Below are 19,145 nucleotides of genomic sequence, written 5' to 3'. Positions count from 1 at the left end.
TTGGATTGATTAGGCCATATTAGGCCAAATAAATCATATGTGATGTAATGAAGAATGGAGAAAAACAAGATTCACCATTCAGAGTCCATAGGCCATTGTCCCCAAATTTCAGGGAAGTCTCAGCAAGTTTTGCCTTATAACTTTTGAAGGGGAATAAAATATAGCAATAGAAATTGGAGATTTGGAAAGTTAAAATCAATTAGATTATTTCTCAACAAAGTTTGGAGTGTCATGTGCAAAATAAAATGCTCACGATAAATGTAGCTTTAAAGAAGCTGAGCCAAAATTTCGCTAAACTCAAACTTAGTAAGCATGCATACCTAATACATACAAATAATAGACTAAAAAAAAAAGAGCAACAAACCAACAAGCACCAGTCCCATACTAAATAGGAAAATTAAAAGAAATTATAATTTTATTTATGAAACTGCACTATTAAATGCCTTCGAACATGGACATAAGTTTTAGTGTTGCAGACAGAAATTTACAGAATGTGAAAGTTTGTTTTGCCTCTAGTTGTGGTATGGCTCATATGCACTTGTTGATATTGTTGTATTTGATGTGTCTTTATATCCAAACCACATAATAAATCACTATTGCATTACTCTTCTTTTTATTAATTTGTACTCTGTTGACTAACCACGACATTTTTAATTTTCACGATTAATTGTTGATTGTAATTTGAGCAGGAGCTTGGTTTTGCAGGATTTTCTATAATGAAAGACTTTGGATTTTGATTGATTTATTGAGGTATTTACTCTTCAAATGTGTTTATTCTCTATATTTAGGATTGTTTATTTTGGTTTTTTTTTTTCATTATGTGCTATAAGTTGAAGAGAATACATGTTTCAACTGAATTTTTGTAAAACTTTAATGTATGTAGAAAAATATATATTGTTCTAAGAGAACCCAATATAGAGTCAAGTGGAGGTTAATCCAATTCCATGTAATTAATACAATATGTTTAAGCTATAGCTACCTATAACTAGATTGATATTTACACATATTTAGTCCTATTTAAAATAGTATATTTGTTTTTTATCAAGAAAAAGAAGTCTTACTATTTTTACAAGTTTTGAGTTTCTCATAATAATATGTATATTTGTTGCTCTTTGTGATGTTATTTTTCTTTAATTACTTCCCATCCTTTTGTAATAGTCTATCAATTTTCTTGATGCAACTATTTTTCCTCAAGAAATATGGAGTCAGGTTTACCCAAGAAAAAATATGATATATTTCTAATTAAGATGTATGGTACATGTGTGTGTTTTTTTAGGGAAATTTATGTATATATGTACCATACATCAACTCTGAGCAAGCAATTTGCGTTCATTAAAAAAAATAGAAAGAAAAAAGTAGTAATGAGTGAATCAATAAAATTATACAATAAATAATAACCATAAGATTTATGTTATTCATTTTGTGGTTTTCTCTTTCATAAATATTTTATAAATGGTCAATATGCATAAACTTATAAATTTTTTACTAAATTTAATAACCAATAAAAGTAATAATTAATAAAATAAGTATAATAAAACAAATAATTAAATCAAATAAAAATAATTACTAAATTATATATAAAATTGAAATTAAATTGATTATTAATTACTCACTTAATTTATTAATTAATAAACTTTAATCTAATAAGTTATTGATGATTTATTTGTAAAACATGATAATTCATTGAAAAAATAATAATTCAAATAATAATTTCTTACACTGTGCAGTGTAATAATTAATAATTCAAATAATAATTTCTTACACTGTGCAGTGTCCTATAAAATGTCGATCGACAAGACTTGGATTAATAATTCAAATAAATTTTCTGATGAGTATGTTGCTGGAGCGTTTGCATTTGTTGAGAGAGCTCAGCAATTTGTGGATACAAGGGGACTAGTGAAGTGTCCTTGTAACAAGTGTATTAATATCGAATTGCAAACGATTGGTGTGCTAGAAAGTCATCTTTTTGAGAATGGTTTTCTACGAAGTTATACAAATTGGTACTGGCATGGAGAGGAGGAAATAATACCGACCAATAGAGTAGTCCACCAATGTCACGAGGACGAGATGATGGATGTTCTTAATGATATAGCACAACCTAACAATTGTGAAGATGATGAGAATGAGGTTGATGATGAGATACCACCAGCATCAGAATGCAGAGGTACTAGCCAATACTATAATGACTTATTTGCCGAGATGGAGTCTCCGTTATTCCCAGGGTGTGAAAAATACACATCTTTGAATTTCGTAGCTAAGTTGATGCATTTCAAAGTGTTGGGGAAAATTCCTAACAAAATTTTTGATGGAATCTTGGAGTTGTTAGAAGATGCATTCCCATCTCCAAATAAGATACCAAAGTCACATTATGCGGCGAAGAGGTTGATGAGGAAATTGGGTTTGGGTTACGAGTCAATCCATGTTTGTAAGCATGATTGTGCATTGTTTTGGAAGGAAAATGCTGGAAAACACAAGTGTCCAATTTGTGGGGAGGATCGTTGGGTGGATAAAAATACCAAGGGGAAGAAAGTGCCCCAAAAAGTTATGCGTTATTTTCCATTGACCCCTCAGTTGATGCGAAAATATGCGTCAAGGCACATTTCTCAACATATGAGATGGCATCATGAAGGGCGTGTTAAAGAAGATGGTATCATGCGTCATCCTGCAGATGGGAAAGCATGGAAGGATTTTGACCGTAGCAATCTAGCGTTTGCAATGGAACCTAGGAATGTGCGCCTTGGATTGGCTGCTGATGGATTCAATCCTTTTGGAAATATGAGTTTGTCTTATAGCATGTGGCCGGTTGTGTTAATGACTTACAACTTGCCACCGTGGTTATGCATGAAAGAGACTAACTTTATGTTGACTTTATTAATTCCTGGTCCACATTCACCTGGAAAAGATTTTGATGTTTTCTTAAGGCCATTGGTTGATGAGTTGAAGGAATTATGGGTGAGCGGTGTTCAGACTCGGGATATTGTTGATGGTAGTTTTTTTAAGCTTCGAGCAGCTTTATTGTGGACTATAAATGATTTTCCAGCGAGGAGTAGTTTTTCTGGATGGAGTGGTCAAGGTTACACTGCTTGTCCTACTTGCAATGTATCAACACCATCAGTTCGTTTGCAAAATAAGGTTGCATTTTACGGTCACAGAAATTTTTTACCAATGGGACACCAAATTAGAAAAAAGAAGAAGTTATATGGTTCAGTTGAGAAAAGACCACCTCCAGAGGAATTTAGCACTGAAGCTATTTTCACACAAATGAATTTTATGCCTGAATCTCTTCCTGGTAAGCATGTTAGCTACGGTGGACAAAAAAGGAAACGCACAAAAGAGCAAGTTGGTTGGCGTAAAAAAAGCATTTTCTTTGAGCTCCCATATTGGGCCAATATGAAGTTGCGACATAACCTAGACGTCATGCATGTTGAGAAAAATGTATGCGACAGCTTAGTTGGCACAATAGTCGGGTTGGAAAATAAGACCAAAGATACAATTAGCGCTAGAGTATATTTGGAGAAGATGAAGATAAGGCCAGAATTGCATCTGAGAATGGTAAATGGTCGAATGGAAAAGCCGGCAGCGAAATACACATTTATTCCTGAAAATCGCATAAGTTTTGTCGGTTTTTGAAATCAGTCAAATTTCCAGATGGGTTTGCATCTAATTTAAGGAAGAATGTGATTGAAAATGACAATAAGATTACTGGGTTGAAATCCCACGATTGTCATGTCATATTGCAACGTCTTTTGCCAATTGGTGTTCATTCATTCCTAGAAAAACCTATTGCCAAGACCATTATTGACTTGTGCACTTTCTTCAAGATTATTTGTGCTAGAACTCTGATTGTTTCTGATTTGGAGAAAGTGAAAACATCAATTGTTGAAATTCTTTGCGGACTAGAAATCATTTTTCCGCCAGCGTTTTTTGATGTTATGGTTCACCTAATGATACATTTGCCTCAAGAAGCAATAGATGGAGGTCCAGTACACATGAGGTGGATGTATCCCTTTGAGAGATACATGAAAAAATTGAAACATTATGTGCGTAATAAAGCTCGTCCTGAGGGGTCCATAGCTGAGGGTTATGTCGTCGATGAAGCATTGACATTCTGTTCTATGTACTTCAAAGGGGTGGAAACAAGGTTTAATCGTCCAGATAGAAATGTTGATGCAATTCCATCACTAAAGAAGTTGTCTGTGTTTCAATCTCAAGGTTGTCCGATCGGTAAGAAGACACTAACAACTTTGGACGATGAACTTAAAAAAACTGCTGAGTGGTACATTCTCAACAATTGCATTGAGATTCTCCCATATATTCAGTAAGTACTTTGATCACACTAACAATATATCTACTCTTCCATTTATCTTTCAAATTTTTTAAGTCTTTCATATTTTATATGTGTAGAGAGCACAAGCAGATCCTTTTATCTAGTGGTGCTGAAAACCTAGATCAATTACAGAAAAAGGAGTTCCCCATGTGGTTTTACAATAAGCTTTACAATCTTCGACAAGCAGGATCTGCAGAAGCTTCTGAAGAGTTATTCTCCTTAGCAAACGGCTCCTCTAATCTTGTTTCTTCATACACTGGGTGTATTGTCAATGGAGTTTGATTTTTGTGTTATGATAGAGATAAAAATTTGAAAACTCAAAACAGTGGTGTCTTAGTACCCGGAGTAGACAACAAAAATTTCTACGGGCAATTAGAAGAGGTTATAGTGATGTCATACCTTGCTGGTTGTTCTGTTGTATTATTTAAGTGTAAATGGTTTGATACAGATCCTACCAAGAGTAGGATGAAGCATGAAAATAATATAACCAGTATATTTACTAAGTTCGAGTGGTACAAAAATGACAAGTTTATCTTGGCAACTCAGGCAAAACAAATTTTCTATCTTGATGATTTGAAAAATGACCGGGATTGGAAAATTGTTGAAGAAGTTCATCATAGAAATGTGTGGGACACCCCAGCAGCTTATGAACAGTTGGATCCCATTGAAATAGATGTTATGCATGACACAATAACATCTGATTTCCAATTGTTTGTCGATCTTGGTCCGTTGCCAGAAATCAATTTTTGCCGTAGAGATCAATCGCCATATGTTGTCAATGTAGATACTCCTGTTGATCAAGAGGAAGGTGAAGAGGAAGAGGAAGAGGAAATGGTCGATGAAGAGGAAGAGGAGATGGTCGATGAAGAGGAAGAGAAAGAGGAAGAGGAAGAGATGGACTTAGAAGAAGATAATGTAGAGGAAAATGAGAATGATAGTGATAATGAATATTATAGTGATGATTAAGTTGTAATTTTTGCATTCAAAGATTGTTTGCACTTATTATTTATGGATAACCATATTATTTATGTTTATCTTTATTTGTCAACATTTTATTATATGCACACATATATATCATTATATCATTATTAGTTGGTATGTTGAGTTTAACTGTTAGAAATATATATTCTTAATTTTCGGTGATAAATAAAGTGTCTAGAATACCTCACATGAATCTTAAATGTCAGCAATCTATATTATTTTCGGTGATAGTGAATATTATAGTGAAGCTTATATTATTTTTACATTGAAAGATTGTTCAAATGTATTGAAATTTTATAATATTTAAATTTGATTGTACAAATTTATCAATGCATATATATCATCAATTTTTTTAGATATGTCTTCTGCGGTTATGCAACATCACGGAGGTGATGGTGGGGCAAATCCTCCTCCAGATCCAACGCAGATACAGGCTGATTGTGAGAGAGGTAACACATGCAATTATTTTTTTTGGATGAATATATTGAATTAATTTATTTATGTGTATATAATAATTATATGTATTTGAGAAATAATAGTGACGACTAAAACGAAAAGGCGCGGCATCAACAAGGGGTTTTCAACTCGAGAAGCTAGAGTTGCATTAGGTAGACCACTACCACTGGAGTGGGATGTTCGAGGGAAGACTTACAAAGAAATTGGTGATTATTCCCAACATTTCTCTAGAGAGATCGGCATTCTCATTCGACAATATGCCGATCCTGACTACGACCGATGGGATAAAGTACCCAGCGAAGTTAGAGATCGCATACTTCCTCGTCTAGAGGTAATTTATTTCTATAATTTTTTTATTGGGTTCACTTTAATATTAAATCTAGCTAATTTATTTTATTTTTTTGATTCAGGATGATTTATTCGACATTGGTCGAAGTCGATATGCCTCAGAGAACCTCCTCGGCATTCTTTTGGGCATTCAACGGTCGTGCGCTGATCGTTACTCGGAGTGGAAGAATGACTTGTCCACTCATTTAAAAAAGAATGGTCGAGCACATCCTCTTGATGGTTTGGTGGTGGAGAAATGGCAAAAGGCGCTCCAGTATTTTGATCGCCCTGAAGTGAAGGTATTCACAAAAATATTATTTTTTAATTTATTTTTGTTAATTTAACATATGGTTAACACAAGTTCTTTGCAGAGGCGTTTTGAGACTAACTCTGCGAACCGTGCAAAACAAAAACAGAGAAGCGTGCAGGGTTCACAGTCTACGCCAGCCCTTCGTTACAAGAAGGTACTTTCTTTTTTACATAATTTTTATTTATGTTTTTTTATAATGTTTTTTTTCTTAATTTTTTTCAAACTTCTTGTATTGTAGCGTGATTTACAAACTGGGTGTCTTGTTGGGGTTCCAGAGATTTGGATGGCGACTAAGTACATAGACGGGGAAGGTTGGGTGAGCAAGGCAGCGAAAGATAACTATGTAAGTAAATTTATATTTTATGATTTTCTTACTTTATTGTGTTGTAAATTCTAATATTCTTGAAAATTGTGTGATACAGGAAAAGATGATAGAGATACGTGACACTCTGCAGTCACAATCATCTACGAGCGCCTCTGCCTCGAGTACTATCCCGAGAGAAGATGATGACATTATTCTTGTTGAGACGATCTTTGGACGTCATCGAGGCTATCAGCCGGGTCTTGGTCGCAGGATTCGCACGAGGGCGAATTGTGAAGCGGCTGAGGTACCTCAACCAGCCCAACCACCTCCTACCGCACAAGACATGCAAGAGGTGAGGGAGCGACTCCGAGCCATAAAGGAGCACTTGGCTAGGATTGGTGGAGTCTCGGGATCTGGATCTTCTCAGCAAGGTCATGGTGCCGATCCTACAACACCTAGTTAAAAATATTTATATTTATGTATTTTAATTTTACTATGATAGTTACTTTGTTATAAAAATATTTATAGTAAAAATATAATTTTGTGCATGATTAAATTTCTCTTCTATTTCAAATCTTTTAGCAAAAAAATGTGTTAGTATATATATTGAATAATGGCATTTTTTTAAGTATATATAATAGTGCTTTAGGCATAAAAAAAAAGAAAAAAAAAGACTTTTAGCCACAATATGTTGTCGCAAAAAAGTAACATGTCGTCGCTAAATACCTAAATAATTTCAAAAATCAGAGGACATTCCTAACTAACAGCGACGAAAAAGTGGATCTTTTAGCGACCACATGTCGTTGCTAAAGGGAAATAGCGACGACATTTTTCATTTCGTCGCTAATTAAAACCAATTAGCGACCAGCATTTAGCAACGACAAATAGCGATGACATGGTAGTCGCTAAAGGAATTAGCGACTATATTTTGGGAATTTGCGACGACGTAAGTCGTCGCTAAAACCCCTTTTCCCTGTAGTGTGAAGAGAAAAAAAACTAAGCCTACACTTAATGTCTTTTTTAATCAAGTGAACTACAGCTATAACACTAAGAGAGTAATTATGGACAAAACAAGTGTTTCTATTATGCCACAAATAATAGATAGTAGTTGAGAACACAACCACCACTATAGAGGCTCGAATCCACTTCCTCATGTCTTCTATCCACCTGCACCAGTTCGAGAAGATTAGAGGCCATGTACAGCCTAACCAATCTTGAACCTGATGGACAACCTGCTGGGAGAAGCAACAGCCAAAAAACAGATAGTTAGAATACTTGTTATGGTCGATGTTCGATCGTTACAACAATTTTTACTAATATGCTTAGTACCTAAAGTTTTGGATTTGTACGAGGTATACTCCGAATTTTTTATATTGCCAAAAGTAATCAAACATAGTAAACCCTAATTCAGTTAGGGCTTCCCCGCTAGGTCTATTGATGAGATAATTGGGTACATCCGTGTCAAGTTTTTATTGGTCCAAACCATACTTATTTTTTTTTAAATTAATTTTAAATAAAAAATTAATGAAAAGAACATTTAAATTCATAAAAATAAAAAAATAAATCTCAAGAACACCAACAAATTTTATTCACATTCCATTTATAGCTGAAAAAGAAACTATACGCATGAGTTAAACCGTTTTTTATCAACAATTTTGATTGAATGTCAATAACATCATACTTAATATAAGAGACCAAGCTCCATTTGCTACTGATCATCCACTGTAAACTAGAGATGAAGAGATTGTTAAGATGAGAAAGCGTCTTTGACAATTAGATGAGCACATCTGGACTCATTCTATCACCACGAGATCTCAATGTGTATCCCACCACTACCTGATAATCCCGATGTTGGAGGACCGAGTTAGTAGGAGGTCTTATGTATGAGTTTTGTTTTATAGACTATTATATTTTCATCTTTAGGACAACTCTTCATTTGGATTGAGCAATCGTACTCTTATGTTTTTATTTAAATCATAAGAGCTTTTGCATATCTCTCTGTCTCTGAACCCCTAAACCCCATGTTTGGCGTCGAAATCTTTCCCTTGCCCAAAACCCCATGCCGGCATTGAGTTCTCACTGTCCCTAAAGCCGAAACTCCATTACTCAATCTCTCTCTCCTCTCTCATTCTTGATCAAGACATGCTCCTCTTTTACATGAATTCTCTAACCATCTCTTTAATTTATTTTTATATTAGCTTTGTAAAAGAAAAGCCTTTAATTAGTACTCATTTGTAAAAAATCTGATCTTCTATTTTTAATTTAATATTTAAAAAATTTATGAATTAAAATGTATTTTTAATAAATTTAAAAAAATAATTATGATTTGGACCAATAAAAACGGGGCACATGTCTGCCGCTAACAAAATTATAGTTTTACAATGTTTGGGTACTTTCCCTGCTAAAAATAAAAGATTGGGAGTATCCCACGTATAAATAAAAAACTTTAGGTAATTTTTTCCACACATATTCCTTTAAGTCACTACGAAAAATCTTAGTTTTAGTCACAACAAATTTTGTGACTAAAAACAAAAAATTTGTGACTAAGGAAAAATCATTATACCTATGTCATCACTAAAAAGTCCGTGGCTAAAAGTATTAGTCACAAAGATCACAATTTGTTGTCACTAAATGTATTTTTAGTCACAACAAATTTTATCACTAAAAATAATAGGTCGTGACTAAAACTATATTAGTGACAACTTGTGATTAAGTATGACTTTTTAGTCACAAGTAATTTTTTGTTGTTACTAAAAGTGGCATTTAGTCACACAAAATATATGTTGTAACTAAAAAGTTGTCACTAAATGTTACCTTTATTTGTAGTGAGTGTCTGGTTATATACTGAAAAAACATCTAAATTAATAGTTCTGGCATTTCAATATGTACACCTAGACTGAAAATTCATTTAGATTTCATTATAAATTCACGATTTCAAATCACTATGACAAACAGAGTGAGCCAATAGGTCATGCCTTTCTCATAAGGCCACATGTCATGGTCGTTCTCACACTAAATATATTGAGTCATCAATATGTTCCCCACACTTAGAGATCTTGACCTAAAATGTTTGGACTGTATTACGTATTTAATTTTTATAGTCTTATTTAAGTAATTTATTAGTCTTTTTTAATTGTTATTTTATAAATTAATATATATATATTACATATTCGATATAAGGTAGGGAGGGACGACTAAATTTAGTCTTCATTTACACATATTATTGATATAATAAATAACTTGCTTGTGTACGTGTTGATATATATATATATATATATATATAGTTGCTATGATAAATTTGGAATTAGTTAAAGAAGGGGCGGGAAGGGTCATTTTTTAATTAGGCACAATATGTATATGTGTACTACCAAATTATATTAATGTGACATTAATGAGAGAAAAATTAAAATATTATATTATGAAAGAAGTTGTAGTATAGCTGGTTTAGTTAATTAGATGGGTTCCAAGATTATTTTGGTTATAAATACGTAACTAACATAGCAGAGATAATATATGCCTTGCATTGACACTACAAAAAAAAGTTCTATACCGAGAACGTTATACCGACAACATGTTCTCGGTATAGACATTTTAAATGCGCAGGACAATTTCGCGGTTCTGAAATAGGGTTAGTTCCTATACCGAGAACATGTTCTCGGTATAGGGTTTATAAATATGCCCAACAGCCGCGAACCCCCTTCTCCTTTCTCTCTGGTTTCCCTTTGGTTTCTCCACGCCGTCCGCCTCTCTCCGCCGAAAACCTCGATTTTCTTCCCAAAAATTTCAGTTTTAAGCCCAAAAATCTCCAAAGGTGAAGGAGTTTCTCTCTATTTGTTAAAGGTAAGGTTTATTTATTCATTTTATATATATATATATATTTATGAAATGGTAATGATTTTTTGTAATTTTTGTTTGAAGGTTGGGTGCGGTTTTTGTTGAACTACAGAGAGAAAGCTTGCAAGGAATTGAAGGTATTGGTAAGTTGTTTTTAATTTTTCTGTTTTTTTTTTAATTTCTTTTTTCAATTTTTGAATAATTTATGTTTTTTATATAAATAAAATAATATTAATTTTAATAAAAATATGAAATTATTATATTAGATAGAATGTATTTATTTTTAGGTTTTAAAAATATTAATTAGTAAAAATGAGATTAGGAATTAGAAAATTGTTATATGATTAATTAGTATTTTTTTTATTAAAATAGATTCTATGTTGTTTTGGTGAAATTTATTTGTATTAAACATATTAGTAAACATATTAAATATTTGAGTGTTAATTTGAAAATTTTGGTGCTAATGTTAGTATGTTGTTGTTGTCTTTTTTAATTTTTTTGGTTATGTTAGTAGTAAAAAATCAGATTTTATAAATATTAATGATTTGTTATTGTTAATTTTTAGTAGATTTTTGATATTTTGCTTAGAAAATTGAATAATTAATAAAATTTAGACTAATAATTATAAATTATATAGTCGTTTAAAATGTATTTGTATTGCTCTCTGCATGATTTGAGTCTGGATATTTTTTATGTGTTATTTGCAGGATTTTAAATTTTGGGGTAGATGAAAATATAGTCGTTATGCTGCCGAATTTTTTATAGAATTGTAAAATTTAGAGATCTTGTGAATATTAGTAGAAGTACTCAACAAAATTTCTAATTTAATAAATAGTGAATTGATAAGTAAAGTAATATATTTTAAAATTAAGATTAAAAAAAATTAACATTAACATTATGCAACTAAATTTTAATAAAAATAAACATTAATTAAATAATTTAAGTAATAATTAAATCCTATGGTAATTAAATAAATTTTAGACAAATCTTAGAAATTTTGTTTAAATTAATAAAACTATTCAATAAAGCATAAGTAAAATATGTAATTTAATAAATACTAAATTAATATGTAAAAAAATAATATTTGTTAGTTTTGATTAAATAAAATTAACAAATATATTATTAGAAAACCAATTTTAAACATAATTTTAATCATTATTAAAATTAAAATTAATATTTGAAGTTAGTAAAAAATATGTCAAAAAATTTAAATAATTTTAATAATATTTACACTCAAATATATTATAGTTAGATATCATAAAACAACATAATTAACTTCAAAGAGCATAAGACATTATAAAAACAATATTTAATTTTATTTGTTTATTTCTTTGGTAATAAGAGATTATTACCAAAGATATGATAGTGTGTTATTATCACCTAGTGATAATTTTTTATTTTTTTAGTGTTCATCACAAGAAGCCTTAGACCCGTTCAGAGAGGGTGAGTCATTGAATACTCTTAAATTTTCCTCTCTCTTAATTAGGACACACACACAACTTGATTGTAAGTTTGATGATTAGTGTTTCGTGCAGTGCTACATTCATACAATGTCGATCGACAAGAGTTGGATTAATTTGACAGATTGATTATCCAATGAGTATGAGGCTGGTGTGATGGATTTTCTCCAAAGAGCTCGGCAGTGCGTTGACTCAAGGGGATTGGTGAAATGTCCGTGTAGGAGGTGTGTCAACGTTGAATTTGAGACGATTTATGTATTAGAAAATCATCTCTTTGTAAATGGTTTTCTACGGAAATATACCAATGAGGAAAGTGATAGATCAAAATGATGAAGATGAAATGATGGATGTTCTCAATGATGTTATGCAAAATGACAATGACGAATACGAAGAGAATGAGTGCGATCAAGAGATACCTACAACGGACTACAGGGGTGGGCAACATTATAACGATTTGTTTGCTGAGATCGAGGCTTCATTATTCCCCGGGTGTCAAAATTACACATCATTGAATTTCCTAGTGAAGTTAATGCATTTCAAAGTGTTGGGAAAAATTCCCAACAAAATATTTGATGGAATGCTGGAGTTGTTACATGATGCATTTCCAGCCCCAAATAAGCTTCCAAAATCGCATTATGCAGCGAAAAGGTTGTTGCGGAAACTTGGATTGGGCTACGAGTCAATCCATGTCTGCAAGCATGATTGCGCACTGTTTTGGAAGGAACATGCTGGAAAAAGAAAATGTCCTGTTTGTGGGGAGGATCGATGGGTGGACAAGAACACCAAGGGAAAGAAAGTGCCTCATAAAGTGATGCGTTATTTTCCTTTAACCCCTAGGTTAATGCGAAAATATGCATCGAGGCACAGTTCTCAACATATGAGATGGCATCACGAGCAACATATAAAATAAGATGGTGTATTGCGTCATCCTGCTCATGGGAAAGCTTGGAAGGATTTTGACCGAAATAATCCAACATTTGCAATGGAACCCAAGAATGTGCGGCTTGGATTGGCTACAGATGGATTCAATCCCTTTGGTAATATGAGTCTTTCTTATAGTATGTGGCCAGTTGTGTTGACGACATATAACTTGCCACCATGGTTGTGCATGCGAGAAACTAATTTCATGTTGAGCTTATTAATTCTGGGACCTCATTCGCCAGGAAAAGATTTTGATCTTCGACCGTTGCCACAAATCAGCTTTGAAAGTACGGGGGCTCCATTACAATTTTTTGAGATAGATAATGTTGCAATTGAGGAGGAGAGGGAGGAGGAAATGGAAGAGGAAGAGGAGGAGGAGGAAGAGGAAGTGGAGGAGGAGGAAGTTGAATATGAAGATGATGAAGAGGAAGATGAACACATAGAAACCGATGATGATAGTGAAGATTATTATAGTGATAATTAAGTGGTAATTTTATAATATGTTGAAGTAATTATTTTTATCAATAATTAATTTTATATAGTCATTTTTAACCGATAAATGTAATTTTAATATCGATTAATTTCACAGATATGGCTGATGTTATTGCTCGATCTCACGGGGGTGCAGGTGGAGGATGTGATCCTCCACGTGGACCGTCAGATATCCCAGCTGATTGTGAATGAGGTAATACTTTACACATTGATATACTCCTTAAATTTTAACAATTAATCCATATTAATTTTAAAATATTGAATTTGCATACAATAGCCTCGAAACAAACGTGGACGCCATAAAGGATTGAACACGCGGGAAAAAAGGGAATAGTTGGGGCGTCCTCTCCCACATGAGTGGGATGTGCGGGGGAGAACATATAAAGAGATCGGAGATTACAGCTCAAATTTCTCAAGAGAGCTCGGATTACTTGTTCGACATTACACAGATCCGGACTGTCCTCAATGGTCAAAAGTACCGAATGCCTCGAAACAAAGAATACTTGCACATTTGGAAGTAAGTAGTTTATGTATTTTTATGTTAACTCTCATTTTATGTTATATATCATATTTACTAATAAATGTTTGTAAATTAGGATGATTTGTTTGGTATTGGGCGTACTAGATATGGAGAAGGGCATATGCCTGGGATCTTGAGAGGCATTGATACTTCGTGTGCAAAAAAGTATTCTGACTGGAAGTACAATATTAAAGAGCATTTAACGATTAATGGGCCACAAAATCGTTATGGTGGTTGCACGGATACGCAGTGGCAAAAAGCCATTGAATTTTTCCGATGCCCAGAAATTACGGTAATAATTTCTTACTAAACTTAACTATCTTAATTAAATATATTACTAACGATAACTTTTTTCAGAAACGTTCTGTGGTCAACAAGGAAAATAGGAAGAAACTGAAAGAGCTTAGCTATGGAGGTTCTCAGTCAATCCCAGCGCTGCGCTATAAAAAAGTTAGTTAATTAATTATTTTTTAGTTTGTTTTTCTTATTTACGTTTAATTATTAATTTTATAAAAATATATGTACGTGACAGCACAATTTAGAGACTGGGCAACTTGAGCCCATCCCGGATAGCTGGATGGATACTCACCATAAATCAGGCACAGGGTGGGTGACAGAGAGAGCCAAAAATACTTGGGTACGTTAAGTTTTTTTTAACATTTTTCAAAATTTTAATTGTTTGTTTACAAAACATAATTACATTATACATTGTATCATAGGAGGGCTTGCGTGCATATCGCGACACACAGCAGACACAGACAACTGATACTGAGAGTTCCACACCAGTTTCGAGTGCGCCTGAAGATGAAGACATATCTTCGGTACAAACTGTCTTCGGAAAACGACGGGGCCACCAGAAAGGATATGGACGTATCCTTAACATAAGGGACCGAACTCCATTTGATTTTCGTCCTTCACAAACTAGAGATGAAGAGATGTCTGAGATGAGAGAGCGTCTTCGACAGTTAGAGGAGCATGTTTGGACTCATTGTATCACCCCGGGATCTCAATGTGCCCCACCACCACCCGATGATCCCGATGTTGGAGCACCGACTCAGTAGGACTTATGTATGAATTTTATTACAATGGACATTATCATGTTTAAAACAACTCTTTATTTTGATTCAGCAAACATACTCTTATGTTTTTATTTATATGTTTAATATAAGTGTTTTAATTTTATTCTATTGTTTTATATTTAATTCAAATTAAATAAATAAATAAATAAGGGAATAAATATATCAAATATAAAAAAAAATTATGGTTTAGTCTATACCGAGGACATTGTCCTCGGTATATTCCATTAAGATGACAAATTTGGGTTGGTTGTGCCGAGGACATTTTTCACTCTATACTGATGAAATTGTCCTCGGTACAACCTATACCGAGAACATGTTGATTTTCGTCGGTAGACGTTTACTTCTACTGACGCGGCTGTACCGAGGACTTACTGCCGACGACATGTTCTTGGTATAAGGTCTACCGAGAACATTTAGGCTTATACAGATGACATTTGTTCTCGGTATAGACCTTGTTTTTTGTAGTGTGAGTGAATCAATCAAGTTAATAAGTTGATAACTCAAGATGAGTGGGTGCAGTACTAACGATTACATAGCGTTCAGGCGGTGCAGCGATGGGAAATATCTGAGCGCCAACATGATCGGTGGGCTAGCATATCTACAGTTCACTACGACTATACTCTCAGACAAGAACGTGAAACATGAGATAATTCACGTTAACAATGACTTTGTCCGAATAAAATCCATAGCCAATGGACTTTTATGGAAGCACAGCAGCGGATCCAACTGGGTCTTTGCCTCTGGTGACCCCAATAGTCACCCCGACTCTGACCCCAACATGTTGTTCCTTCCCATTCAACTCGACGAGAACGGCATGTCATACCGCAGTAAAGGAAACTAGATGTTCTGCAAGAGTCGCTCTCCGGATGGCAAGAAGGAGTGTTGTAATGACCCACCTACTCTAGACTTTTGGACCATTAACGAAACTACACATACAAATCCTTAATAAAACTTACATTTGCGAAAATACCATAACTTTATTGGAAACTTGTAGAAATAAGAGTTACTTTCATAAAATATCAAGTAGGATATGGGATCCCATTGTCTTTAAAACAAAACATAATTTAAAGTGAAAAGGAGTTACATAGAAAGTGTGGAAAAATACATGTAAAACCATAAAAAAGGTAAAACAAGACTACATCCTCGAAAATCGAACTCTAGACTCCTTGACTCCATTCACCACTGATACACATTCTCCCAAGCATCCATGAATCTTACCGCCACTATAGCTATTTTCCTGCACATATAAACAAAAAGGAATGAGCCTAATGCCCAGCAAGGAAAAATCTAACACATAGTTCATATACATAATTTCATAAGAAACATAAAAACTTAACATAACACTTTATCATACACATACTATAAGGGCCATTATTACTTGGGGTCCCATAGACTAATCAAGTCATATGCCCATTAGATTAGTGGGGTCCTACTAGCTAAGTAGGTCATATGCCCATAATCTATTTGGGGCTTGTTAGTCAAATGGGTCATATGCCCAAGCCTATCATACATATTTCATAACATATTTCATAGCATAAAACATAAGATAACATAAGCATATAACATATAGATTCTATCCTATTTTCCTTACCAAAGTTACCGGGATATGAGGACAAAGTTGGGACTTTTGGAACACTCCTAAAACCATATATAACAGGGTGAGTAGATTTGAAGAAAAAGAAATGAAAGGAATGGAAGGACTAAACCTTGAGAAAAATACTTACCAAAACCTTTCTGCTCAAGAACTTAGATTTCCTAACCAAAATAAAGATTAAGGTTAGAGGCTGAGTAGAAGACTATGAGAACATAAAAGAACAAGTACAGAAATGAACTAGAGTTTTGGGTTACCTTGAAGAATTGTAAGGCCAATCTACACCTCAAATCGAAATACTATAAAACCTTACTTCCCCAAGTGTTTGATAAGCTTATGGTGATCAAGCTTATGATTTCCCCACCCAAGTGTTTAACTCTCACACTCTCCTAGCACTTGCAGCCTCTGAACTTAGAGTAAAAGGTGAATAATGGCTGGGTAATAGGTCCTATTTATAGAGTTTAGGAATGAAAGGATCTTAATTTTACTTGAATAAAAATAATAGCTTTTTAGGTGAAAATAATTTGAATAATCGTTCAGCAGAGGCTGAAGACTCGTTCAAAAAGGTACTGGACTTATCAAGAGGTTGAATGGATGAATGGAAAACAAATTCAAAATGTTTCAAAATATGCTGAAGGAGGCGATATATCGCCCCCTGTAGGCGATATATCGCCCCCTGTAGGCGATATATCGCCTGGGCCAGTATGCCCAAGGCTGTCGTGCATCGTCTCGTGTTTTCCGTATCTACGTGCTGCGATATATCGGCACACGCTGATTAATTAAACACGAAATTACACATTTTTAGCTAAGTTTGAATGGAGTAAACAGCCTTGACTAAGCCCTCAACGTATTCAAAGCTGCTGACTGACCTTATAGCATTCAAACTTTTACCCTTATTAAATTTAATCCTCAAAATACTTAATCCTTAATCATCCATACATAACATGTGCTTAAAATCCTATTGGTCCTTATCTAAACCTTATAGTATAATAAATATTATCCTTAATATCAGTCATATAATGAAACCTTAGGTTAACATTAATATTCTTAAACTATTGGTTAAACTTAGAAAATCTACAAGTACTACTATGAGTGTCCAAATAATTCCCGGTCTGAACCAAAAATCCACAGTTACAAAGATAATGCTATAAATACTATAATACTACTATCTAACTAGCTAAGTAAAGTTCTTGGACTCTACAAGTGTCTTATTGCCTCTGCTGCCGACATGTCTGATATTGCCAAGTTCGAGCTGGTCGATATCCCAGCTGCTGCTACTTAATTAAAACTACAAGTACTAATGTTGTGTGTGTCATGGCTGCATTCGTGAACTATTGGGACAAGCAAAGTCTTTCTCACACTCAATATACTATGGTTCATCAATATGTTCCCTACACTTACACATTGCGACCTGTAATCTTTAGACTGTCTTTCAAGACTTTTGACTTGCTCTGTTGCTCCAATCTTTCAAGATGTGGCTCGCAGTGTTCGTACGCTATGTAGATGGTCGTGTTTATCTGACTGTTGCGTAACGAAATCCATTGTCATTCACACTGTATAAACACTTGTAAGGAAACCATATTCACTAGCTGGTAAAATTTAACTATAATATATTCCTGTGATTATTCTAGTTGGATGGGGCTGCCGAGAGAAACATGGACTTTTAGTAGTTATTATATTTGTTATTTAATATTTCGAATTAAACAACATGTTATATTTGTTTTTTAAAAAACAACATATTAAACTTTTTAGATCTAAAAGGAAATGACGTATTACATAGACAGTTGGCGTATGAGGTCATTTAAAATAAATATACATAGTAAACGTACCACGTTCGAATGATGAAAAAAAAATTAATATCATGCTTTCAACTGAATGTATGTCTAGATAAATTATATGTATTCTGTATTTAATTGCTATTTAGTCTTATTTAATTACGTAATTGATCCAAATTTAATTAGTCTTCTTTTAATTATAACAAATAAACTCACTATCTTATTAATTCCTCGTGACTCCACTATAGAATAAGAATTGCACTCTTTAATTCATAGAACGCTTTACACCAAATGTAAACACATTATCCATTGTAATAACCATAGTCGTCATTCAATCCTCTATAGATGATCTATTAATGAGACATGTGTAAATTACCGTTTTACCCCTTGTTATCCCCAAAATTTCAATTCGATGACACGGCAATCAGAAGTGACAAGTGGCAATGCATGGTCAGTAAATGGCACATTAATAGTCAATAAATGTGTTGGCTCTTCGTAGTTGTGACATTACTGGTCATGAGAATTGTCTATCTAGTTTGGAAATGATTTGACCGACCAGGTAGAATTTTTGTCCGACCGGTAAAGATTTTTGACTGGCCAGTAAGATGTTCTGGGCTACCAGTAAAATGTTTTGGCCGACCAATCATTTGTTTTGATAGACCAGTCAAGTGTTTTGCTAGACCAGAAATGTGTCATGCTAGACCAGAGATGTGTCATGCTAGACCAGAGATGTGTCTTGTTAGACCAGAGGTGTGCTAGAGGAGTGCT

General features: G+C 33.7%; 2 protein-coding genes across 3 annotated transcripts; both read left to right on the top strand.

The window, feature by feature from the left end:
* The first annotated feature begins 686 nt into the window (after positions 1 to 686).
* LOC133789117 (uncharacterized) lies at positions 687 to 7,631 on the top strand. Of its 2 annotated transcripts, XM_062226836.1 has the most exons (6): positions 687 to 750; positions 5,665 to 5,757; positions 5,848 to 6,095; positions 6,175 to 6,390; positions 6,508 to 6,555; positions 6,640 to 7,631. In XM_062226836.1, the coding sequence occupies exons 2-6, from the start codon at positions 5,667 to 5,669 to the stop codon at positions 6,796 to 6,798; spliced, it is 762 nt and encodes a 253-aa protein (XP_062082820.1). In that variant the 5' UTR covers positions 687 to 750; positions 5,665 to 5,666; the 3' UTR covers positions 6,799 to 7,631. The 2 variants fall into 2 exon arrangements, with proteins under 2 accessions (XP_062082820.1, XP_062082821.1); XM_062226837.1 differs by lacking the exon at positions 687 to 750 and having other exon boundaries at positions 5,415 to 5,757; positions 6,677 to 6,729.
* LOC133792583 (uncharacterized) lies at positions 1,783 to 5,293 on the top strand. Its single transcript, XM_062230491.1, has 4 exons — positions 1,783 to 3,289; positions 3,637 to 4,318; positions 4,405 to 4,589; positions 4,776 to 5,293. Exons 1-4 carry the CDS (start codon positions 1,783 to 1,785, stop codon positions 5,291 to 5,293), a joined length of 2,892 nt encoding a protein of 963 aa, XP_062086475.1.
* Positions 7,632 to 19,145: the final 11,514 nt, after the last annotated feature.

This window comes from Humulus lupulus, chromosome 7, assembly GCF_963169125.1.
Source record: "Humulus lupulus chromosome 7, drHumLupu1.1, whole genome shotgun sequence".
Classification (NCBI taxonomy): Eukaryota; Viridiplantae; Streptophyta; class Magnoliopsida; order Rosales; family Cannabaceae; genus Humulus; species Humulus lupulus.
The sequence above is the reverse complement of the archived record's forward strand: the minus strand, read 5'-3'. Positions and strand labels throughout refer to the sequence as shown.

What these genes read in the sequence shown, in the direction of transcription:
- LOC133792583 (XM_062230491.1), top strand. Translation starts at nt 1,783, where the DNA reads ATGTCGATCGACAAGACTTGGATTAATAATTCAAATAAATTTTCTGAT. An exon ending in GAGATTCTCCCATATATTCA is followed by an intron (nt 4,319 to 4,404) that starts GTAAGTACTTTG and finishes TTATATGTGTAG; the next exon opens with AGAGCACAAGCAGATCCTTT. An exon ending in TGTTTCTTCATACACTGGGT is followed by an intron (nt 4,590 to 4,775) that starts GTATTGTCAATG and finishes GGTTTGATACAG; the next exon opens with ATCCTACCAAGAGTAGGATG.
- LOC133789117 (XM_062226836.1), top strand. Translation starts at nt 5,667, where the DNA reads ATGTCTTCTGCGGTTATGCAACATCACGGAGGTGATGGTGGGGCAAAT. An exon ending in GCATACTTCCTCGTCTAGAG is followed by an intron (nt 6,096 to 6,174) that starts GTAATTTATTTC and finishes TTTTTGATTCAG; the next exon opens with GATGATTTATTCGACATTGG. An exon ending in CAGCCCTTCGTTACAAGAAG is followed by an intron (nt 6,556 to 6,639) that starts GTACTTTCTTTT and finishes CTTGTATTGTAG; the next exon opens with CGTGATTTACAAACTGGGTG.